This window comes from Gavia stellata, chromosome 1, assembly GCF_030936135.1.
Source record: "Gavia stellata isolate bGavSte3 chromosome 1, bGavSte3.hap2, whole genome shotgun sequence".
NCBI classification, from domain to species: Eukaryota; Metazoa; Chordata; class Aves; order Gaviiformes; family Gaviidae; genus Gavia; species Gavia stellata.
In genome coordinates, this window is record NC_082594.1 from 121,680,867 (window position 1) to 121,705,870 (window position 25,004).

At 40.0% G+C, this 25,004-nt stretch overlaps 1 protein-coding gene across 1 annotated transcript in view; it reads left to right on the forward strand.

Annotated features, from left to right (window-relative positions):
• Positions 1-838: 838 nt before the first annotated feature.
• The window catches only part of CIP2A (cellular inhibitor of PP2A), a 28,964-nt gene continuing 4,798 nt past the window's right edge, over positions 839-25,004 (forward strand). Inside the window, exons 1-18 of the mRNA XM_059828731.1 lie at positions 839-940; positions 2,519-2,666; positions 3,977-4,089; positions 5,615-5,709; positions 6,339-6,435; positions 7,405-7,527; positions 7,665-7,810; positions 8,504-8,579; positions 9,679-9,906; positions 10,370-10,529; positions 11,395-11,536; positions 12,314-12,413; positions 13,278-13,396; positions 18,334-18,526; positions 20,722-20,796; positions 20,880-20,990; positions 21,751-21,947; positions 23,829-23,942. Of these exons, the coding sequence (XP_059684714.1) occupies positions 839-940; positions 2,519-2,666; positions 3,977-4,089; positions 5,615-5,709; positions 6,339-6,435; positions 7,405-7,527; positions 7,665-7,810; positions 8,504-8,579; positions 9,679-9,906; positions 10,370-10,529; positions 11,395-11,536; positions 12,314-12,413; positions 13,278-13,396; positions 18,334-18,526; positions 20,722-20,796; positions 20,880-20,990; positions 21,751-21,947; positions 23,829-23,942 (2,339 nt within the window). The remainder of the gene's footprint in view (positions 941-2,518; positions 2,667-3,976; positions 4,090-5,614; positions 5,710-6,338; positions 6,436-7,404; positions 7,528-7,664; positions 7,811-8,503; positions 8,580-9,678; positions 9,907-10,369; positions 10,530-11,394; positions 11,537-12,313; positions 12,414-13,277; positions 13,397-18,333; positions 18,527-20,721; positions 20,797-20,879; positions 20,991-21,750; positions 21,948-23,828; positions 23,943-25,004) is intronic.

Here is a 25,004-nt window from a genome sequence, read left to right on the forward strand (position 1 = left end):
GTGGGGCGCAGAGCGGGAGGAAGGGAGGCGGGGGGGCTCGGGGCTGCTGCGCGCAGGGGCAGGCTGCGTGCGCGTGGCGGGGGAGCAGAGCGGGGCCTACGGCGGGCGGTGTGGCGCTGCCGTGGGCGTGGGAGGCGGCGCGTGCGTGGGGCGGGCGCGCGGGGCGGCGCAGGGCGGTGTGAGGGCTGTAGGCGCCGCTGTGCGCCCCCCAGCGGCGGGGATCTGTGTTAGAGGAGAGGCCAGGTCGCGGGACGCTGGGCCCAAGGGCACCGGGTTCGATCCCCACCACCACCTTTTGCCCGCCGGCAGCCCGCGCACCTCGCTTTGGCCCCCCTGGGCTAGCACTGCACGGCCACCTTTGCCTTTCCTCCTGAACGCCTCACGCGCCCGAGCCGGGAGGCTCTTGGCCCTCTTGCCCTTTCCTCCCCCTCCCAGGGCAGGGGGCAGGCAGCCGCAGGCGGGAGGGGCGCCTGGCTGCTGCATGCCGATCGAGCGGCCCATGTATCTTTTTGATCTTCGTTGTTCATCGTCTCGGCCGCACGTAGCGCCCATGCGGAGGACCCCACTGATGTCTATGTATATTCTGGATTGCCCCCACCTCTCTCCGAGGTGTTAAAGCACCCCCGGCCCGACGCGTCGCTTCCGCCCGTCGCTGAGCCTCACCGCGCCCCGCCTCCTCCTTCATGCCGTCCCCTTAAAGGAGGTGGCGGAGCCTGTGTTTCCCGTCATGCCCCGCGGGCGGGGCGGTTCCTTTTTCTCAGTGGACGCTGCAGTGAAAATGGCGGCGGCCGCGGGAGATACGAGTGCGTTGTGCGTTTGAGGGGCTGTTTGAGGCGCCATGGACGCCTTGAGTTGTATGAAGTCTCTGCTCCTGGCAGCTACGCAGTACCGGGCTGCTAAGACACCGTCCAACGCGGGGCTTTTGCAGCGGAGCCTGGAGGTGAGAGCGGGCCCCGTCCTGGGCGCCGGGCCGCGGGGGGGGGGGGGGGCGCGTCTGGGAGTGCGGCGGTGGCTGTGGTGTTCCCTTGGCCTTGGGGGCGCGGGTGGCTGCTTTCGGGGCCCAGCCTCGGCTGGCTTTTTTCCGCCGTCGGGGCGGCCGCCGTGCGGGGTCTGGAGCCGCCGGGGCCTCGGCTGGCTCAGCCTCTCCGCTGACTGCGGGTGCCCGGTGGTGTTGGCCCGACCGGGGCCGCGGCTTCCCCCGGGGCTCAGCGGCCGGAGGCGGGGAAACCCTCCCGGTGGCTGATTGCTGAGGGAGCTGGTGGTCGAGGGAGGCCGTCGGACACAAGAAACTTTTCAATTTTTAGCAATAAGTCCGGATTCTTACTATGTTCTTTATTACAGTGTTTTATGGTGTTTGTGTGTATTTACAGACGTGTGCAGTGTGTTTATATGCACGTAGGCTCAGCATGTAATGTGCCTTATGAGCGACTTTTTTTCTTTTTTACATATTCCCTAAATTCTGACCCACGAGGATCGTTTATTTTCACAACTTAAAAATAGCGTTTGAATGATGAACTGGTCTTGTATCTGGAGCTTTCCAAGTTCATGCAACACATAATCAAAGACGTTTGCTGCCAAGGGGAAGGCCTGTCCATTTCCCTGACCTCCGGGTAGAGCCTTGTGTACAGCCCTTGCAGTGGGCACACTTGGTGTGGTGAGAGATTGACACATTGACTGAATTGCTTAATCTGCAAGGTACTTTTTCAGATATACGTTTATTTTTTTAATTGGTAAAACATTAATCTAAGAGCTAGTATTCAGCTTAGCTTTTTTCTCTGTTTCCATTGTAGAGAGGCGTACAAGGCACATGCAAGACCAACGTTACATTCTTTATTGTGCAAGTGTAACTTGTGTGTGCCTGTATTGATGTGCAGCTGTATCATTTTCAGCATTTTGTTATATGGGCTTCCCTGAACTCAGGTTCCATTTTTTCCTCTCAAGCACAGAGTACTCCTAAAACAGTGCCACCTTTACTGCTTATCCTTCCTGCAGAGGGTCACCTTTGGGTTCCTGTCCATGTCTAGAAAGCAGGCTGTTGGGCTGAGCTGAAGGCTGATTACTAAATGTTTGTGTTGAGCAGTCTGTTTGTTTGTTCTTTCAAAATAAACTAACCCTATCTTTTATCTATGCTAAAACATATGTAGGAGGAATAACCTGGTATTAATTCTGTTCAGTGTGTGAAGAAATACAAAGTGTTGTTCTGCTACAGCTATGACTTGAAAAAGAATGCTGTCAGCAAGCAAAGAAAAGAAGCCCCAATACGTTTACAAATGATCACAACATAAACTTGGTACTTTCCAAGAATAAAGGGAACACATACTCAGGAATGAAAACCAGATTTTTTTTTTATAACTTTTTTGCAGCAAATGTGAATACAGATGTCCCATTGAGAGGCACTTACATTCTTGGTTTGTCAAATACGACAAAATCTATTTAATACAACTCGTGCTTTGAGTTCTGTGTTAAATACTTTGTTGCAGTTGAGTAATTGAGGTTGTTTTTCTCCCTTCATCTCCAGGTTATCTCTGGACTGAAGCTTACACGATTATTTGCTTCAAACCAGATTCTACCAAGTGAATGTCTCAGTTGCCTAGTAGAACTCCTTGAGGACGCTAATATAAACCCATCTCTAACCTTGTCTGTGGTTACTTTGCTATCACAGCTAGGTAAGGTTTGCATAAGGTTTGCATGAATTTTTTATCTTAGGTCTGGGAAAGGGAAGCCAAGACAGGTGCTGATTCTGTGGCATAGGGGATGAACTTTTTGGAAAAAGCAGAAGATGTAAAAGATGAAGTATTTGTCACTGTAGTGGAGTGCTTGGCTGAGCCACCTGACTGTACGGACAAGGCCAGATAAGATGTTAAACCACCATGAGAAACAGATATGAAGTCATCACTGTGAAATGACAGTGATGATGCTTGTCAGAATTACTCTCATGTTGGGTCCTTGATTTTTGGAGCTTGAAAATACTACCTTTTTAATGAAGTGAAGAAACCTGTCTAGGGGATGTCAAGAGAGGGAGAAACCATGTTACTTCAACAATTGTTGTCACCTCTGTTAATTAAGTTCTCCCACTGGAGTGCTCGGTGGCGGTTTGGACTCTCCAATGGTCTGGGCCTGTGTGCTTCAAGTTTCCCAATGAGGAAGTAGGTTCTGCTGCCTCTTACTTGTTTCTTGAGATGAATTTTTTTTTTTGTTTCACAGAAGTGGGACTTGACTCGGGAGCTCTGTGCTCACCATAACCTGCTTATGTAGGTTACATACACAGAGGAAAATAATCCCTTCACTGCTTAGGTTTTCATCATGTGATTAGTTGAGATTTGAGTCCTTTATGATGACCCCTTGTTTCTCTTCTGATTCTTGGAGTTTTTAGCCTCTTTGAGCTTCCTTTTAGTTTTTTGAAATGGTTACAGTAAAATGATACTCGTCTCTGGGTTTCTTAACTATCTTTTCAAACCTTTTGGTTCTGGAAAATTTTAAGAATTGGAGTCCTCCTTCAACTGATCTGTTGCTTTACCTGTCATCCTTGTTTGCTGCATCTTTTCCAGGTCTGCCTAAGCGGAATTGGCATTTTGTATTTAACTGTTGCTAGGTAACCCTATCAAGGTATCAGTTTTAGTCCACTTGCCCTCCCATAGCACGAAGGAAGAAACTGAGATCGTTGTTTTTCAGCTTTAAAGCCTTTAAAGTGCAGGATTCAACATCTCAAATAGAACTAAAACTTTGTAGGTAGGAGGTAGGCTGTTCCTTCAGTGTCCAAGCGACTTACGGGGAGGATTAGTGTTTCAGTTAACTGTAAGTTCAGAAGTAAGGTAGGGATGTAAGTGCACAGGAGCTGTGATTTATTTCTTGTTATTTGTGAAATATACATGGAAAAACTGATCAAAGACTTCGGCTTCTGCTTCTATCAGTAGCTAATACAACAGTTGCTTTTGCTATGACATGGGAGGTTTTGTTAATAACTCTTAAATTCTAGCTTTAGACAATGAGACTAGAGAAGCTCTTCAGGATACCTACAGTCTGACCAGCGTGCTGGCAGGAGTGGTTCATCGAAGTTCTACAAACCTTAGTGACCCAGTCTTATTACAGGTAACAGGAACTAATGCTTAATAATATTTGGCTACTGTTATATAGTATACATTACACTGTATACATATAATAACTCTTTAAAAGCTCTATTTGAAAAGGTATGTTGAGGATAAGTTGATCTAAGCTGTGTATTTTATTTGCTCTATGAGGCTAGTATAAGAGGATTTTAACATTACATGGAGTTCTTTGTATTCTCTCTAATCTTGCTTGTGCTTCTCACCTGCTCTAATTAATTAAAAAACCAAAACCAACCAAACAAAAAACCCCTGTTTTTGAAATTATTTCAAGAAATCACTGCTTGAGAGCTTGGAAGGTTATTTTCCAGTTAAGGTATTTAGTTATTTCTCCTAATGTTTGTAACAAAAGCCTGAAGATTGTTTCATCTAGTCAATACTTTGGCAAGTAATTGTGAAGGAGTGAAAGGAAAGCTGTGGCTGCCAGCTCATGGAAGGTTTGCAGGGCATGTATGCCTCCTTCCCTCTGATCCGTGCTATCTGCCAGTGAATGCAAGGGGGCTGTGCTACTGGAAGCTTACTTTTTAGGAACCAAGTGCAGACATTATTTTTTGCGGGGGTTTTTCTGTGAATACATGACACTTCACAGTCTGACTTCACCTATTTTAATCTGTCCTTTCTGTGCATTGTACAGTAAAGTTGGGCAAAATTTTCTTTATCTTTTTAAATATGCACAGGTTTCCTTGTACATGGCTCTGAGGTTTCAGTAAGTACTCACTGGCTACCTGTGGTTACACAGAAAATGAATTTGCTAGCAGTTCTGTTGCCCTTGATCTGTGGAAAATGAGTCAAGCATCCAGTAAAGAACACTTTTCTCACGGTTTGCATATTTCTCAAAGCACTAAGAGTTTCAGAAGACTTGGGGATCCCGATGATTTGCCGGTCAGTGGGAGAGATTTTGTAGTTACCAAATAGATCCAATTATAAGGCCTTTAAGCTCTTATATCAGCTATTTACATGGTGAGATTTTGTTTCAGCTGCCGTCCTGTGCTGTGATTTTTGTCACGTTTGAGTATATTAACTTCACATTAACTCAGTTACGTGCCGAAAGAATGCTGTATGAAGGACTTTACTGCCATTAGATCTGTTGGCAGTCTTTACAGCAGACCTGTTTTCCTATAAAATGCTTTCTGCAAGATGTTGAAAAGTGCTTTTTGGATTTTGGTGAAACTTCCAGATCTTTCAATGGGACAAAGCCCCTTTCTCACTGACAGAATGGGAAACTTGCTGATAAGGCAAAGGGGAGAATTGGATGGGCTAAAATGCTAACTCCTCTGTCAAAATAAAACCTTAGCCATCTGTCTGGACTTTTAATAAGTACCTCACTGTGGTAGGACATTACTCAATGTGCTTGCAGCAGCTTGTGTAATTATTATGTTAAGGAGTCTGAAAATTAATTCAGTTGCAGTGTCTTGTTATTTGTTCTTTCAGTTTCAGCTTTTGTAACTTGTAACATTCTTCAGTGAGATGCTATAGGAAAGACATATGTGAACAGCTTTTTATTTCCTCAGAGTATTCAGTTGCTGCAGAGGCTAACCTACAATGTTCCAGTCTTTTGCGCTGGTGCCAACATCGATGAATTAATTTCATTTCTAGTGCATCATGTGTAAGTGTGTACTCAGTTGTCTTTTCTTATGGGAAATACCTAGCTAAGTTTCTAAACTTTCTGAAGGCTATTAGCGTGTTGCACTAACCTGGTCTCCAGAGTGGCATTTTTGCTCTGAAGTTAACAGGTTTCTCTTTGAAAACCATGTTGTTACAAATTGTCAAATTCAGTGATTGTGGGACTTTGGGTGATTGAATATTAATTGGCTGCTTAGCCCACCTCCAGACCCCTGGGAGCAGGGAGCTAACAATGGGAAAAGCCAGGAGAAAATTCCTGCCTGTCATTAGGAGCAGACTTACATTAGATTTGTACAAATTCTGTGCAAGTGTCCTTGTAAGAGATCTAATGACTAGTAAAAGCACCTGCAATAAAGGACCTTTGATAGCACTGATCTGATACTGTTTTTTTAACAGATGTGCTCAGTGAAAAACTGCCCACATTATGGGGATTCCAATCTGATTTTGCTTTGCTTGGCAGAATGATGTCTAATTAAAAAACAAAACAAAAAAAACCCAAAACAAAATAAAAAGTCCCCCAACCACCCTTCCCCCCAACCCCCAAATTCTTTTAATTAAATTTTGGATGCTTTAATAAAAACTTTGTTTAAATTTCTGGACTTTTCTTTTAAGTCAATCCACTGAAGATGAGTTAACGATACCATGTTTAGGACTCCTGGCAAATCTCTGTCGTCACAACTTATCTGTTCAAACTCAGATAAAATCTTTGGTAAGAGTTTTGTTTTTATGGCATGATTCTCTGGCTTGAGGGCAAAAGAGAGTTAGTTCATTTTGGGGCATTACCTTAGTATCTCTCATGTGCTTTTTTGAGGCAATAATAACCCTGACCTCTATGTTCTGCAGAGTTGGCTGTTGTTTCTGCTGTATTGGAGAAAATAACCAGTAGAACAGGAAGTTGGGTATTCTCTTTCCTTCTCTACATTGCAGTGTTGTTGCACTAGCTTGCATTATACATTCAGTTTCTGCAACTGTTCTCTGCAAATGAAGGTTGAATTCTTAAAATTCGAGCATTCTTCCTTAGAAAAGCTAAATGTTGTTAACATAAAGACTGTAGCTGGATTTTTGGTATGTTGCATTAACTTTGGCCATGAAGGAGATTTGCCTTTTAAAAGATAAATCAATAAAATACCACTGATCTTGATGTCAGGGCCCTTGAATCCTCAAATACACATCCATATCTGAGCTACTCAGTTCCTGTCTCTTCATAGATCAGTGCAAACAAACTTATTTTTCAATTCGGAAATACAAATTCATCTACATGGCAGTGAATGTTGTCCTGTTTACCTTGTAAGAAAGGCAGGGGGGTGAAAAAGGAGGAAACATTGTCAGATCTGATCACTGAGCAGAGAAGGGATGGGGGTCAATTTTCAGTGGTTATTTTCTATTAGAAACTTTAGCAAAATGACTTTCTCATCTTTCTTTAATGATGTAATTTCTTCCTTTTTTCGTTTTTCCTTGTACAAGCTCAACAGAGAATTTACACATTGACATCAACACCAGTATTGTACAGTAGAACACAAAAATAGATTTTCTAGAGAACAGTTATCATTCTAGTAGTTTTTTTATTATTTTTCATGATTTGTATGGCTTGTTTATAAATATGTACAATCTGTATGTTTGGTGTTTTTATAGAACGGAATAAAATTTATAATACCTATGTTTTTCCTTTTTGCTTTAGAATAATGTGAAGAGTTTCTATCGTACCTTAATAAGTTTCCTGGCCCATAGTAGTTTGACTATGGTTGTGTTTGCACTTTCAGTATTATCAAGCCTTACTTTAAATGAAGAAGTAGGAGAAAAAGTAAGTGATACTTCGGAATCTGTTCTGTACTAGTAGTCGCACTGGTAAAATAAATTTCTAATTCCAGCGAGCTTTAATAAGCAAGAGACGCAGCAAAGTAAGTATGTGCCTGTACGTAACTTTCTTCTTCCTTTCAGCTCTTTCATGCTCGAAATATCCATCAGACATTTCAATTAATATTCAATATTGTTGTAAATGGAGATGGTACTCTAACAAGAAAATACTCTGTTGATCTACTCATGGATCTTCTGAAGAACGCCAAAGTTGCAGATTATCTTACCAGGTATGGCTTCACTTCATAAAAGTACAGGATGTTTTTCCTAAGCTTTTGTTCAGTTCCTTTGCTATATGCTATTTGTATTCTGAACTAAACATTGGAAAAAATACCCTAGATGCTTTTTGAAAATTGCTAGCTGATTGTAACTGCTGTACCTGAAACTAAAGGATTCTTGTGTTACTAGTTTCATACAGAAGTGTGACTCAAAATCTGTCTTTTCATTGTCACTTGAGGAATATTTAGTGGTTGTGTTCGGTAATTCTTTGTCTAGACAGTATCAGTAGTCAGACAAGTTGATGAGTAGCTATCTTGCCTTTTACAGGCCTATATTATCTTGAAGTGGAATAGTATGGTTGAAGTTGTAATAATTTTACTGGAGGGCCTTACAGAGTAATTGTGTGGAGAGCTTGACTAGTGGTTCTGCAAATTCAGCTAGCAGAATTTAGTTGCTGAATTTCAATGTAAATCTAGCAGTAAAAATAGTTGGAAAATCTTGGCTTATTTTGAGGAATTTACTTTCATTCTTAGGATATTTTTAAAGCTTAGTCTGTTTTAAATAGAAATTACATTAGCGAAATTATCATTGTACTTCAAGTGTTTGGGGGTAAGAAGGAGAATAAGGCACTTGTATTCATCACTTGGTATAAATGTTGGAGTGTGAAATGCCAATATTTTTTTTCTCCTCTATATATGCTGTAGATATGAGCACTTTACCTCATGCCTTGGTCAAGTATTAGATCTTCTTCACGGAAGTGATCCTGATTCATCATCTAAGGTATTTATACTTTTTCAGTTTAAGGCGAAGAGGGTACAACTCCTAATCTACTTCTACTTCTGTAGTCATAAGTAGGTTCCTCGTGCACGAAGGTTGATAATGAAATACGTTAACTTCAGGACTCTTAAGTGACCTATGATGTTCACCAAGTTTATATTTTTCTAGTTGTTCAGAAAGCTGTCAGGTTGAATTTGTAGTGGTTGGGTTTTTGCTAGATCATGTGTGTCTGCTTTCAGGCAACAGACATAAAGGCAAAAAGCCAACATAAACACCTTTTGTGCTTTGGCTAATAAATTTTGTTATCTACCAGAAATGCGGTGTGTACCCCATTTCACTGGCTAAAACTTGAATTAATACTAGTCAGACTTTGAACTGATGATCAGGGAGCCATTAGGCTAATTTCAAAGACTAAGGAGTAAGTTCTTTCATACTAGTTGAACAAATTGATGCCACATTTGGTTAAGCAGTTAACTGTTGTATTCAGCTTTGTCTCACTACCACCTTACACAAATGAAACATTGGCTATCTGTTACTGAAGGCTAAAATATGAATTGTTGTGAAAATATTTGGGCTAAATACATCTGTGAAACAGATCTTAACTTTTTTATGAATGTGTTTCACGTCATCATAAATAAAAAATGCTAATGTTTCTGTGTATGTGGGGTTTTTTGTTGTTGTTTGTTGGTTTTATTTAGAAAGACATATTGACAAGGAGCTTCCCAGGGTGTTTTCTGCTTTGTCTCTGAGTATGCATATGTGCATTCGTTCATGTTTCAGAATATTTTAGCTTCCATAGCTTTCTTCATTCTGAGAAGAATTTTTACTGCTTATTAGATAACTAGTCAACAGTCATGCTTTTTAAAAAAGAAGGGAAAGCAGTACACTGAATGCTAACTGTCACAAGCCTTCACCAGTCTAATGAACTGTGTTTCTGCTGCTGACTTGGCTTTAGGCAAAGAGAACTTATTCAGAAAACTTCAAAGTGCCAAAAGGACTTGCATAGAACTTGCATATCTCTTTAGACTTGTGCTATGTGAGTTGCAATTTCTGTATGAGTACTTGACTTAAAAGCATTTGAACTCTTGTTCGCTTCACACAGATCTTAGAGCTGCTGCTTGCCTTCTGTTCTGTGATAGAACTACGTCATACCCTGTGGCAGGCAATAATGGAACCATCTGGCTTGCCAGTCTCTGGAAATACCAGATTTGTGACTCGTTCAAAGAGTTTTGAACCATCTGTTGCATTGGTCCATTTGTCAAACCAACCATTGGAAGGCTCGGAAGACTGTTCAGTTCTAGCATTGCAACTATTCAAAGAGATTTTTGAGGTAAGAAGACTGATATTTAAGTTTAAAGAGCTTCTTAGCAGCTATATTTTTAATTTCTTTTTAAACAACGAACTTGAAAAATAGCATGTGGAAATATAAAATTCTTCCTGTTCTAGAATTCCATACTTTGTAAAACAACTTTTCTTTTGAAGACATGCTGTATTTTAGAAATATGTCTGTGTTGAAAGTGGAGTGGAAGATATGGCAGTTCATGAAGTCATGAAGTAGGTATAAAGCTATCAAAGAATTGCTTTCTAGGACTTGTAGAAGTGAGGAAGTTTTTGCTGTTTCTGTGCTTCTTGTTAAATTTCCTCCTCCAGTATGATACTGATCAGCAGTCTTAAACCTGAAATAGCAAGAGGCTGGGAAAGCTAGAAGACAGGCTGGTGGAGGAAGGGGTAGAGTAGGCTTGGCTTCCTTATTCTGTAGTTTTAAATATTGACATAAAATATCTTTATTACAGGATGTTATTAATAGTGGGAACAGCGCCTCAGCTGAACACTTTGTGGATCTTCTGCTGCCTGTTCTTCTTGATCATCTTCAGATGCCAGAACAGATTGTGGATGAGCTATTAGTGAAGAAAAAGTGTGAAAGAATGATCAAGGCTATTAATGTCCTGACACATATCCTTTTTATGTGCCTATTGGCAATTAATTTATTATTCTTCCACCATGATCTGCGCTAAGATGTTAGAAGAAATGTCCATCTTGGGTCACTTTAAAAGCTTTTAATGACAGTAACTGTCCTCATTTTACTTAGGACTGTCATCTTGAAAGACCTTAAGTAGCTTTCTAATTGCTGTGAAATTATTTTGTAATACAGTGATACAGGATAAAATGTGGTGGCTATTCAACAGTATAGAAGCACTTTGCAGATCAAAAATGAAGATGAGTGTGTTTTGTTGAAATTGCAAGGGGAGTTTGGGTGGCCACCTTCTTGATCAGTATAGTGTTTTTGCCTAGCAAAGTCAAGTGCAGCTCCCAGCCAAATATGATACAAATTTAGATCAGTGAAACACCACAAAATAATGTAGAATGATACAGTTTTACACTCCTCTTGGAGTCTGTAGTGTCCACGGTGTCATATAGTAAGGAGGACATGACTGCAGAATGTAGTCCTGCATCTAAGCTGAGTTCTGTGAGAAAGTCTCTTGCTAGTTCACTCCTAGATAACTAGTTCTTCTATTAGCAACGTATTGTTCACTGCCTTTGGTTCATCATCTTTCTTTATGCCACTCATCTTATTGTGGTTTCCCTTAGCTGTCTGTTTCCAAGTAAGTGTGTGTTTTAATTGAAAAGTGGAGCTTACTTGGCTTGTGAGTAAAGCGTGACTTGCGTGGTTTTATGTAGTTGGGTTTTAAAAGCATTTTTTGAAGCTTTTGTGCTTTGAATACACTAAGTCTTGTGTCTTTTTATTACTGGAAAATGTTGCCTTTTGGTGCCAATACCTAAGCATAGGTACATTAAGTTTATTCTTAACTCGGTGTACTGCTCTGTAGAGATGACATACTGAAAATGCATGCCTCGAAGGTGTTGACTGCCAGCCAATGCACGTCTCTAATAGAACACCAATTTACCTATAGTGGGATTGATACTGGTTTGGGGACAAAAGTAGTGGACTTTAAAATGTGGTGAGCACAAAAATTTATCTAAAATCTAATTTAGCAAGACTTGTATGAGAGTTATGATATTGTTCCTATGGAAAGTATATTGTAATTGAAGATACCATTTAAATGCATGTAAATCAATACTGTTTTTAAATCAAACTTAGTATTTTTGCGGCAATAGAAAGTAACGTTGCTGGTCAGTTTGATAAGTAAAACCTAGCTTAAAGATTCAGATACTGTTTTTGGCATAAGCGGGAGATCCACTTATGTGGAACAATAACCTTAAACCTCATGCAGTAGTTCAAGTTTATCCAAGTTGAAACTTACCAGAACTGCTCATGGCACCTAATTTTTCATTTTGATTTTATGCAACCAGAGCTCAGAAATATCACACATCAGTATGGGAGGGAATTATTACACTGAAAAAGGAATATACATTCCTTCAGCTCTGTGTCATTAACCTGAATGTCAATATAACTAAGAGTTACATGGCCAAAAAATAGTGAAATATAAATGGACCTATGATTAAACCCTCCTCACTTTCAAAAAAAACACCTTCAAGTTGGTCTTCACTGTTGCCATCCTTGGCATGCTGGAGAAGCTCAGCAGCATGTCCAAGGAACTCAGTGATCTCTCTTGGTGTTGGCATTGTTGCTTTGCTAGACATATTTAATTTCTTAGTAAAGGTATTTATTAATTTTTTTACTTGACTGAATTTATTTATCAGTGCTGATTTGACAAATCTTGCTCTGCCTTTTTTTTTTTCACCCACTTTGCCTTTTCTATTTGTATGTTTAAAAGCAAACTTGCTGCTGATATTATTTTGAAAATGCTTGATCTTATGAGCAGACTGAAGCAGGATGTACCTGGTATGGAGGTCAGCTTCTACAAAATTTTACAGGTATGATTTTACATTGTCTTCTGAAACATATCTGTGAAGGAAAGTGTCACTGCACTACAGTAGTTTTAGTTCTGAATGTTTTGCCTGCTTATCTCTGAAGTGGTAAAACTTCTAGGAAAATATAGTCCCCTGGGCACAATTCTTAAAGGTTGTTTCATTGTTAATTCTTCTAAAATAAGAGCAGTTTGCTTTTATTCCAGTCATTTATTTCAGTAATGCATGTGAAATCATACTTCAGCTGGCTGGTAAGAATTATTCTTTTAAGACTGCAGTTTAAAGGTAGCAAACTAGAAAAAAGTTATCACAACCATATAATTATTTGTGAGTTTGGTTACTATTAAATATACACCTCTAATTTGTGACTTTGCATAGTCAAAACAGTTTCTGGTAACTATTGGTCAGATGGTGCCTTAACAATTTACTTCGTAGATGGAAAAGTAATCCAGACAGTCAAACACTTCATGCTGTTTTGGAGGGTTTTCTTTCAAGAATGGGAATTGTGTAATCTAATGGGTAGCAATGAGAGTTTTGCGGCCCTCAGGAAATCCTTATAAAACTTAAGCTTGTGACCCTTCATGGTGGAAATCAAGCTCTTAAAAACTTGAAGGAATTAAGTAGTCTTTTCACCTGTTGCGTTGGCTTTTTCTATATACTCCAAAGTATAAACTATTTTTGAAATCGCTTATCTTCCGTTGACTTCAGGCTCAGAAACTTAGAAGGGCAAACTTTAAGAAGGTAGCTTAAGTTTTGCATAAAACATTTCTGTGCTCATGGATCTTGATATTGTGATGTCTGGGTGGTTTGTGGGCTTTTGATGTTGTTGACTGTTGTATCTTGTTTTGACCAAAGTAGTTTCTTTTTTAGGATCAACGCTTGATTACGCCTTTGACGTTTGCTTTAACATCAGACCATAGAGAGCAAGTCCAAGTGGGACTTAGAATACTGTTTGAGGCTGCACCCTTACCAGATTTTCCTGCCATAATGTAAGTTTATTTTTGTGATAGTCTGGTAGGATTTGACATTTTTATGGGCTTAGTGATATTCATGTTTTTGGCATATTACTTTCAGTTCATCAGAGACAGAAACTTCAGAAAAATTGTCTTGTTTCTTCTTCATCTGCAATTAAGAGACAGTAGTGATCTTGGAGGTCAGAAGTAGTAGTTCAAATGCTGATGGTGTTCAATTAACATCAGATCCTAGAGAGCATAGTAGTGACTGAATTCTGTCCCTCAGGGTTCATTTGTCTGAAGCCTGTGCTTGGAACTTTCTACTTAGAGTGCATCTAATATTCTGACTGTCAGATTTCTCTCTCTACTGAACTTTGCACACATGTCACACTTCAGTTCCTAAAGCTTTGCTTACCCTTTTGCAGTAACTTCCAAGAAAGAATAGAATAAGGTAAGACACAGGCAGATGGCAGTTCAGGTAGTATTTAAGGTGGTCTAAATAGGGGAAAAAATATTGAGAAACTCTATTTGATGCAGTCTTTTTTTTTTTGTAGATGTAATAAAATAGGAAAAATGGATCTTAAATTGTATCATGGTCTTTGAAACCTAGAAAACCAGTCTGAAACTTCTTCCCTTTTTGTTAGTAGAACTTTTTAAAAACAAAAATGGGAATTGTTTGAAAGGACTTCCAGATTGGATGCCTTTTTGGCATTTCAGCTGCTTTTCTCGAGTGAAAGATTTGTAACATAACTAGCTTATTTTGGAACAGTGACTGAATTACTACTTATATGGGGGAAAAGTAATGGAAGATGACCTAACAAAATCATGGTAATTTGCCTCATTGTGGTTTTTTGGTTGTTTTTGAGAAAGCTTGTGAAGATAGTGACATATACAGGAACTTTAAAAAACAAACAAAACTAAACAAACAAAACTCCCCACACCCTGGGGAATCATACTCTTTTCTGTCATAACCAAAAAATAGGCCAGTGATAAGAACACAGCAATAAGAGTCTTAAAACCGTGTTCATCCTGAAAACATCAGTGCTGGTTTTATGATTACCAAGTAGTACTATATCAATATATCTAGTTAGCTGTAGACTTCAGGAGAGAAATATGGGGGGGCGGGGAGCGGCGCATGTTGTTTCAGTAGAGGAATGTCTATAAAACCATCAAAACGGGTACAAAATAAATTTTGAAAGCTGAAGTGCCAATCCAAATAGAGTTTCAGAAGAGGTATGTAGCTCCAGAGGTCTCAGGCTGCAGGGAGTGCTTGGGACCTCTTACTAAGGCTGGGCCAGCAGGAGGTGGTCTTCTAGCCTGCAGGAGGTACGCAGTTGCTGAGGATCTGTGGTACCAAGTAAAGGAGCTGCGGGAGGTCAGCAGCCTGTGAGTATCAGATGATGAGGAAGAGATTGACCAGATACTTCTTCAAGACCTTGAAACTTCAAGTGCCTGAGACCCCAGATGTACCAAAGCAGGGGCAGACAGAGTCTATGCCTATCGGGTTGGAAAAATGTTGATTCCCAATGATGGCAGTGGCTGGAAGCCATGGGGGCACAGGTGATATTCCCCTTGGTTCTGCCAGGGAGGGGGGGAAGTGGAGTGGACAGATTCTGTAGGTCAACAATTAGTTGTGCAACCAGTGTCGGAAACCGTTTTGGTTTGGTTTCCATGACCATGAGACTGAGGACCAAGGACTGGCCAGCCTGGTGAGGAAACCTTTAAACCAGAAGTGACAAGATAGGGGAAAAGATGACCAAAAATCAAGTGAGGCAGCGGTAGACTGGGTTGGAAAACAAAGGGTTTGGGTTTATGTGAACAGGAGGAACCTTACAATCAACACCACAGGGCTAAAGCTGGGTCACCTCAATATGCACATAAATAAGAGACTGCCTACAGGACAGTATTGTGGGGGAAAAGCCCTCATATTCTTACTGGGAAATCAGTGAGGTGGAGTGCCTCTCTGAAATGCCCACAAAATAATGCACACAGCATTGGGAAGAAATAGGAGAAACTGGAATTCTGCATGCAGTTACAGGGCTATGGAATCACAGAGCTGTGGGGGGATGGCTCATAAGACTGGAGAGCTGCAATGGATGGATACAGGACCTTTAGGAAGGATGGGCCAGAAGGGTGAGGAAGGAGAGTTGCCCTTTTTATGTGAGAGCAGAGGGAATGCATGGCACTCTGCCTTGGGACAGATAAACCAGCTGAGAGTTTGAGTTAGGATTAGGAAGCAGACCAAAATGGGCAATGTTGTAGTGGGTGTCAGCTACCGACTGCCAGACTGGAAAGAAGTGGTAAGCAGATGAAGCCTTTAGACAGCTGGAAAAAGCCTCCCATTCACAGGCTGTGGTCCCTGTGGGAGACTTTAACCACCTTGATATCTACTGAAAAGTTAACGCAGTAGGGCACAAGCAATCCAGGAGGTTTCTGGAGCACATTGCTGACAACTTCCTAACACAGAGGATTGAAGAGCTGATGATAGGAGACATCCTGCTGAACCTAATTACTTACAAACAAGGAAAAACTGTTTGGGGATGTGAAGGTCAGTGACGTCCTTGGTTGCAGTGACTGTGAGATGATGCTCAAGTTCCTGAGAGGAGGGAACAGGGCAAAAAGTAGGATCACAACCCTGGACTTCAGGAGAGCAGATATTGGCCTCTTTCATGATTTGCTTGGAAGAATCCCATGGGATACAGCCCTGGGGAGAAGAGGGGTCACGGAGAGCTGGTTGGTTGGTTTTTTCTTCCCGCCCCATCCCCTTCACCCCTCCTCCCCAAAGGATCATTTTCTTCAAGGCCTTAATGGTCCATCCCCTCCCAATGAGCAGAAAATTGAACAAACATGGCAGGAGATCTGCAAGGAGCTCTTGACAAAATTCAAATATAAAAAGGAAGCACCCAAGAGGTGAAGCAGAGACAGATGACCTGGGAGGAATATAGAGAAAGTGTCCAAGTATACAGGGATGGGGCTTGAAAAGCCAGAGCTTATCTGGAGTTGAACCTGGTGACAGATGTGAAGGGCAACAAGAAAGACTTCTACCAGTACATCAGCAGCAAAAGAGACTATGAAAAATGTGTGCCTTTCTGCCGAATGGGGCAGGGGACCTGGTGACAAAGGACATGGAAAAGGTTGACATACTCAATGCCTTGTTCATCTTGGTCTTCACTGGTATGATTTGCCTTTGGGAATCCTAGGTCCCTGAAAGCAATGGGAAAGTCCAGAGGAAGGAAGACTTACCCTGGGCGGTGGAGGATCAGGTTATGGAACGTATAAACAAACGGGAAATACAGAAGTCCATGAGGCCTGACAGGATACACCCATGAGTGCTTAGGGAGTTGGCTGATATTGCAAGGCCACCCCAGATTATCTTTGAAAAGTCATGGTGGTTGGGAGAGGTTCCTGAGGACTAGAAGAAAGTAAATGTAACTTCTGTCTTCAAGAATGGCAAAGATGATCAATAGCACCCTGGACTGCATTAGGAAGAGTATTGCTGGCAGGTCAAGGGAGGTGCTCATTCCCCTCTGCTCAGCCCTGGTGAGACCACATCTGGAGTGGTGTGTCCAGGTCTGGAGTCCTCAGTACAAGAGACATACGAACATACTAAAGTGAGCCTGGTGAAGGGCCATTAAGATGTTTGAGGGACGAGCATGTGTCATACAAGGTGAGACTGAGAGAGCTGGGATTGTTTAGTTTTGAGAAGAGTTGTGGGTGATCTTGTCAATGTGTATAAATATCTGATGGAAAGGAACAAAGAAGATAGAGCCAGAGTCTTCTCAGTGGTATCTGTTTACAGGACAAGAGGTAGGCACAAACTGAAATATAAGAAAAAAGCCTTTTACTCTAAGGGGAGTCAAACACTGGAAAAGGTTGCCCAGAGAAGTTGTGGAGTCTTTGTCCTTTGAGATAGTCAGAACTACTGGACCTAGTCCTGGGTGACCTGCTTAGAGCAGGAGAGTTGAACTAGATGATCTGTAGAGGTCCCTTTCAACCTCAACTATTATATGATCACATGATTTTGTGGATATAGGAAACATTTTTAGTCTGGCTGAAAGAATGTAGGATCTGTACGATCCAATATGCCTGGGGTTGTACAATGGAAGAGACAAATAACATGTCTATAAATGCAAGTTAAAAATAGGCTTTGTTCACTTAAGAAGCAATTGAGACAGCACTTCAATGAAGTGATTGGGATGACTTAGTAATTAAGGAATTTATCGAGAGGAAAAGTTTTTTGACTGGTGCCTCAAAAATTGGCTGTTTTGACTTATCATTATTTCTGATTTGGAACATGTCATTAGTAACTGCCTTGAAAATACCAACCAAAGTTACATACAGACACTGGAATATAGATATTGTAATTACTTCTGTCTAACCTTTTGTCTTCTCTTCCCTGTACAAATTTTAACTGATTGCACTTTTATCTGCATACTTAAATTTTGGCTAAAACTTAAAAAATTAAATGTGCCATACTCAATACAGTATTGTAAAATAGCATTACAGACAAGGAAAAACTAAGGTTTATTGGTAGTGCTCTGCATTTTCATGATTCAATCTTTTATGCCTAATAAAAATTCTTACTAAATATCTCCTCAATCTTCCTACTTAACAAAGAGTGGCCTCGTTAAGTTGAATAATGACATGTGGAATAACCTGTTTCTCAGGCTAATAAGAGACATGATCTGTTCTGCTCAAGAAGAGCTGAACACCATGCCCTTTCTGGTGAGATACTACATTTGTTTTTAAAGGTTAGCCATGACAATCTTTCATTTGTTTTGTACTTTATCTCTGGACAGTTTGGGCACATGTCTGATACTACATTTTAATATTGTGTGATAATGTAAATGTGACTGTTCTGTAATCTGTTTTCAAAAGAGAAATTAATTATGTTATGAAATAGCTCTTATCTTCGATCCTTGCAATGATATTTGTAGCAAGTTGTTTCATTAATAGCCTTTACGTTTATACAGGCTTGGTGAAAGCATTGCGGCAAATAATGCTTACAGACAACAACAAACAGAGCATGTGTCAAAAAAAATACAAATGCAGTCACCTGTGACCAACATTACTTCGGTGAGGTGTTCTTCATCTTGTCCTTCAAGTGATGAATCCACAACTTCAAATATCCAGGAATTAATACAAAAACTTCATTCTGGACTAGAGGTTAGTAGAATTTGTATACCCTTGTTAAATATTTGACACTTTTTTACCGGGCAGACAGAAATGAAAATCCAAGTCTCAGGCTATAACGCATGTATCAGTTGAGTTCAGTTTAGATTCCTACCTATTTAGAGTGTGCTCCTTTTACTGAGCTCCTGAGCAGAATTCAATGATGATTCTTTGTGCTACCTCAGAAGCTGGGCTCCTTATTGAGATACCTTTCTCCGGTGGCATTGACCACACTCTTCTAGCTGTCAGATGTGGAGGCAGGTGTCAGATATAGTCGCAACTGCCTAGACTTGCTGGGACACTTAGAAGGAGCCTCCTCCCCCCTGCTTCCTAAGAAATAGCTTGTGATAAAATAGAGATTATATGCTGCTTTAGAAAAGTATGGTGCATCTCCTGTATTCCTAAACATGCATGTGAACATTTTCCTTTTCTTGCCTGTAGCTGACTCTAGCTTTTGCAGTTGCACGTTTGTGGCCTTCTTGGAAAGGCACTATTATTACTTCAGAAAAAAGTTTTTGCTTCCCTCTGCAGCAACATGCATTGTGAATGAGACAATCAAACAGGCACCACGTACACTGTGTTTCTTTGTGGGCTATACTGTCAGGTACTGAATATATTTCCTGTTTCTCTTTTCTGTTCAAAGCAAGTTAGTTGCTTTGTAGCTGCTTTAGACTGAGTGGTGGATTGTTGCCTCTATTTTCTTTTTGCTCAAAAGAACAGTCTGCAAATTAGGAAAATGGACAGAAAGTGCCTGGTAAGTTTGCCCCAGTGGTATTGCCTCCAGCCTTAGCTTTGCAACCCTCTTCTTTTTGTTGTAACTGGTAAGAATGAAAGCTACTAGTTCCAGTCAGCTGCTGGAATAATAGTGGAAAAGGTCAAGTGAGTTGTCATTGGCTTACTTTGTACTTTGCCACTGAATGCTCCCATTGATCATCCTTTTCAGTACTGCATGTGACTGTCGGTAGGTGCACTGCTGTGTGTATATTGATGTAAGTCGAAGCAGCCACAGGTGCCTAACCGCACTAGTGTAGCGGCTTCCAGTAATGTGACAGATTGTAAAGCTTCTTTTGATTTTTCAGGGGAGAAAGTTGTTGACAAATTGTTGAGTGAATCTTTTCTTAGACCTTCCAATTAGTAGAACTTTCCTTTCAAACTCGATATACATATTCACTTAGAATATCCAGTACTTCATCTCTGTGTGCATTCTGTATGTTGTGTGAAGCTCAAATGTGTGTAAAAACGTAATTGAGAAACACTTTCAATAGTATTACTGTACAGAGAGAGTGAAGGGAACTTACAGAAGCTTTTCCTATAGTAGTAATATCTAAAAGGACATAGAGAAGACAAGTTTGCAAGCAGGAGAAGAAACTACTTGTTTCCTACTTTAGGGACAGGCAAATGAGCTGGGAACTGGAGCTATGTGGGGGCTACTCTTAATATGCAAAAAAATTCTTACATAATGGTTCAAAATGGTGCAGAGATAGTAGCTTTTCAGTAGGTGTTAATTGTATGAACAGCTGGGATAGCTTGCACTTGGTCATGCGTCAGCATATATGAACAGCTGCTCAAAACTGGTGTTATAGTAGCACTGCCTAAGAAAAAATACCCTGAAACCACCAAGTAGCATTCTCACTTGACTAGGGCATATATATTTAATAAACACTTAGGACTTGTGTCATATATGGTAAACTTCCTCTAAGTCAATGGGTTAACATAGTAAGTTCTGCTCTGGATAGTATCCTTTCAGAACAACTTTCCTGGGCCTTTTCTGATAATCTGTATGTTGAGAAGGCCACAGAGTATGAACGAGGATTTTTAGCCATGTGCATTTTGTGCGGTTAATATTAGGGCAAATTACTTCAGGTGTCCTATGAGGGGACTGCTAATTCTCCAGCAAAGATTAAGCCAAGGGGAACCATTTTAGAGTGGTGATGTTAACTTTTCATAGTGCTAGACTGATGGTCTTGTGCAGATGAATCCTATTCAGCCTAAATAGTTCAATTATTCACAAACTTCCCACAAGAGTCAGGTGGATGCATTTGAGCAGACAGTCTCAGATATAAAAACAAGAACTCAAAAAGCTAGTGGACAGATGGAGTTCACAAAACTACTGAGCTCTTTAGGCACATGTTTACCTATCTAAGTAAATATAAGTTTACAGTAGCAGTAATTGGAAAACATTTCCACAGATGAAGGAGCCATTCACTGATATGAGGATATCTGACATAATGGATGTCTATGAGCAGAAGCTGTCAGCATTAGCAGTGAGTACAACCTAATGTGCATGGGTACATTGCTGTCTTTCTTTAACATTTTCTGAATGTACAAATCTTCCTCTTACATACAGTCTAAAGAAACTAGGCTGCAAGACCTTTTGGAAGCAAAGGCACTAGCTCTGGCTCAGGCTGATAGGTTGATGGCTCAATACCGATGTCAGAGAGCCCAGGCTGAGTCTGAGGTAAGTAGCAGGGGCTTCCTTCTGGGCCTCTGGGGTGGGGCTGAGTAATAATTGGCTGGTTAGCTTTAGCTGTGATTGCATGTATGGAACTCTATATTGCTTAGCTGTAAGCTATGCTTGCAAGTTAGAGCAGTCTTTAATTTTCATCATAAACATCCTGTTTTCCTTTGGATTGTTCTTTGGAACAGTAGTCTTTAATCTCCTTTCCGTTATAGGAAGTCAGTAAAACTAACCTACTGTACTGATGATAGTTTGTTAACCATAGTGTTAATTTAATGGTAGAAATACTTCAAATGAATAGAGACACTCACTAAAATTCTATATAGAATTTGCTGGTATATGAAGAACAGTTGCCTGTTTTTGCCTTTTAATCACTTGTCAAAGATGAACTTTCAAATAAGGCTTGCTTCTGTGGGGTATATATTTGAGGTGTGCATTGAAAACTCAGAATAATTTCTATTCTTTAAGGAGTATAATGAAGATTGGGCTGCAGATTACTAAATCTGTAGCTAAAATGTATTATCTTACTTTTTTCTTCCTTTCCCCCTCACACTGTCTATAAAGGGAGCTGAAGGAGTTTAGAGTGAACAAATCAATTTGTAATTAATATTAGGTGAGAGAAATACATTTCCTAATGTAGCTGATGGCATTTCAGTGTTAGATCTATGGCCTCAAATATGCTTATTACAAAGTGACTTGTGAAATAGAATTGCTTGTAATTGTGGGGTTTTTTTGGTGGGGGCTGTCTTTCCACTCAAAGGCAAGAACTCTTGCTGCAATGTTGAAGGACGCAGAACGAAAAAATGAAGAACTTAATGATTTGCTGAAAGCTCAGCAGGTAGAATCTGAAAGAGCACAGACTGATATTGAACAGCTCTTTCAACACAACAGGAAATTACAAACAGTTGCCGAAGAACATGAAATACTGAAAAAATCCTCTGTCGAACTTCTTCAGAGGTAAGGCGCGTAAGATCTCTAAGCAAATACTTCATTTTCAAAGAGTGATGAAGCCCTTTACTGGGCTAAGCACATTAGAAGGGCAACGTTACATGCTACTTCATGTTTTTAAGTCAAAAAGTCATTATTTTTTTTTCTTCTATATGCTTGTTGATGAGGTTAAATTAAGTAATTCAGGAAGTTAGTATGTTAAATGGAGTGAGAACTAAAGTTGTAGATGTTGAAGGTCCAGTTCAGGAAATAGCGTGAACTTTGTATAAAAGGGAGCATTGTTCTCTAAGAAACAGAATTAACAATGCTTAGTTTCTATTAGTATTATACCATGCTCTTGGCTTTTTTCTTTGGTCTTGTATGCTGTCCTGATGAAATGCTGTAGATAGTCTGGAGAAGCAGCCAATACAGTATGTCTGCATAAGGTAGGAGCTTGCACCTTTGATCACTTCGGTAGCAAATTTGACTGAAACTAGGTAAAAGTGAAGTGGGGGGGAAGGAAGCACCTTGTGTATCCCAAATTATTTATAAGCATTACTTCTTTAGGATCTTAAGCTAAAAAAGGACATGAGACACAAAAAGTACATAAGGATAGAAACTATTTATGAAAATAGAATATGCTTTGGAAGAATAAAGGCTTAAAAGAGCTTTGGCTTTTGAATTCACATGACTTGGTCTCGTCACTAGGTGTCAGCCAGGCAAAGAAGCTGGTAAAACAGAGAGCAAATTTCTTGCTTAATAACATGAGCAGGCATTACATTAGACTATTTTGAAGGCATACTGCTGCCAATAAGGGAATTGGTGAGGGAGGAAAAATGTATAAAACTTTTGTCTATTATGGGGTTTCTTGAGTAAGTGTCTAGTATGGTCACTGTGGAAGTGCCGCCTTTTTTGCTTGAATTGTATGCATCCATACACTCTGTGAACATGTATTTGACTAATTTCTGTGAAATAAAACAGCCTCAATCTAGTATCTAACAGTTGTAAATTCTCCAAAGTGGGAATAAAATAGCTTTCTGATCCTTACAATGTGTTTATAAAGCAAAAACTTGCTTTCTAAACAATCTGCACACTTTAAATATAATGTTCCTTAAAAACAAACAGATAACTGACATCAGGGGAGAGAATTTTCCTTTTGGTGAGAAAGTAGGAAAACATTTGCTTAGCGCATGAGATATGCCTCGTAAACTTGTATTAGTTGCACATCACATTTTTTTCAGTATGTTCAGTTCTTAGTATCAGCAGACAACTGGAAGTCATAGACTGACTCAAAGGGACCCTTAAAAGATGACTGCAAATAGCTAATTTATAACTTTTTGTGTATGTCAAATTTTTTAAAGGCATCTATATGTTTTGCAAGTACCTAAGAGTTTTCTACTGGAGGAAGGTTGCTTCCTGATCCTTAATAATTAAGGATATGTAAGGGGTCCACTGAAACTTGGTTTGTTTTGGGGTTTTTTCTTCCTCCAAGTATGTTCATTTAAAAAAAAAAAAACCAAACCCAAACTACCACCAAAAAATCCTCAACCAAGCACCACTCCCACCCCCCTAAACACCTTCCTTTTAGTTTGAGTGGGAAGATTGCACAGATGATGTCAAGTATTGACACTGTCATTTGCCAATGACACCAAGCTGTGTGGTGCAGTTGACACGCTGGAGGGAAGGGACGCCATCCAGAGGGACCTTGACAGGCTTGAGAGGTGGGTCTGTGCAAGCCTCATAAAGTTCAACAAGGCCACGTGCAAGGTCCTGCATGTGAGTTGATCTTTAAGGTCCCTTCCAACCCACATCATTCTCTGTTTCTATGATTTTTATTTGACAAACTACTAAAGTAAAAGCTCTTCAAAAGCACTCGGAGTCTTCAACCATAATCTCCTAATTCATTTGCAGGTATGAAACAACTGAAAGACAATATAAAGATCTACAGACTACATGCAATTCACTAAATAAACAAATGGAAGCAATGAAGAAACTAAACGAATCACTCAAGCAGCAGAATGACAGGTAAGTTCAATTCTGTCTTTTTAAAGCAAATTAAAGATAAAGAGTAAAACTAAATAGCACTTTAGTCTCCATTTTTCAATTGTGCTTTAAGTAACATCTGAGAAGTGGAGTTAGAGGAAGCAAAAGATGCTTCAGGGTTGCTTTATAGATGTATGTTAGATGAAAATCTGTAGTAGTGACTTTGGTGGTTTATTTTGTTTGCTCCTGTATTGGTTGGGGGCAGGGAGGAATACCCACAGACTTCAGTGACAGTAGCAATTAAAGAGTAATGAACACAATCCAATTCTTGCCTGCATTTGTGGGGGGTGGGGAGGTATCTTTTTGGTTGTTGAATTCTTAAATGCTGTTATCATTTTCACATGTTCCCTTTTAGCCTGCAAGGTTTCTCTGCAATGTTATTGGATCAGAAAAAAAAAAAAACCAACCCTACTAAACTATACAGTTACAATTATATTAGAAATAGCAATGGTTGGTATTCTGTCTGTGGTATAAAACTTCATTCCTCAACCATAAAACTAGCATTACTTATGTCTTTTTGAGGACTAATTATAATTTTTTCCTTTTTGGTGGCTTAAAATAGCGCTGATGTACCTTTCACCAATGTAACTAAGGGAATAGGGTTCATATTTGAGAAATTTTATTTAACACTTAATTTTGTAGAGAATATCTTTAAAATATGCTCATAGGCAGGCCTTGTATTCAGTTTAGAAATAGAATTCTATGCTTGGTTTTACTTGCAAAGTTCACTTCATCCTTCCAGGCTCTTGCCTTGTCAGTAATCAGAGCAGTCCAAATCACTGCCTTGAGTTTAGATTCAAATATATTGGTATCAAAATTTTTCCATTATTTTGTTACTGAATAAATTTGGACACTTAATTTCACTGGTGCAATATGCAGCTCAGTGTAACTGGGGAGACATTCTGATGAAAGCTGCCCTGTTTTAAAGGCAGGTTGGGGGAGTGGTTATATAGATATTCTTGAATTGCCACGAATAAAATGGAGACCATGGAAATACACTCCTCTTCCCTCTGTCTAGAGGCTGCACCTTAGAAACTGGTAGAT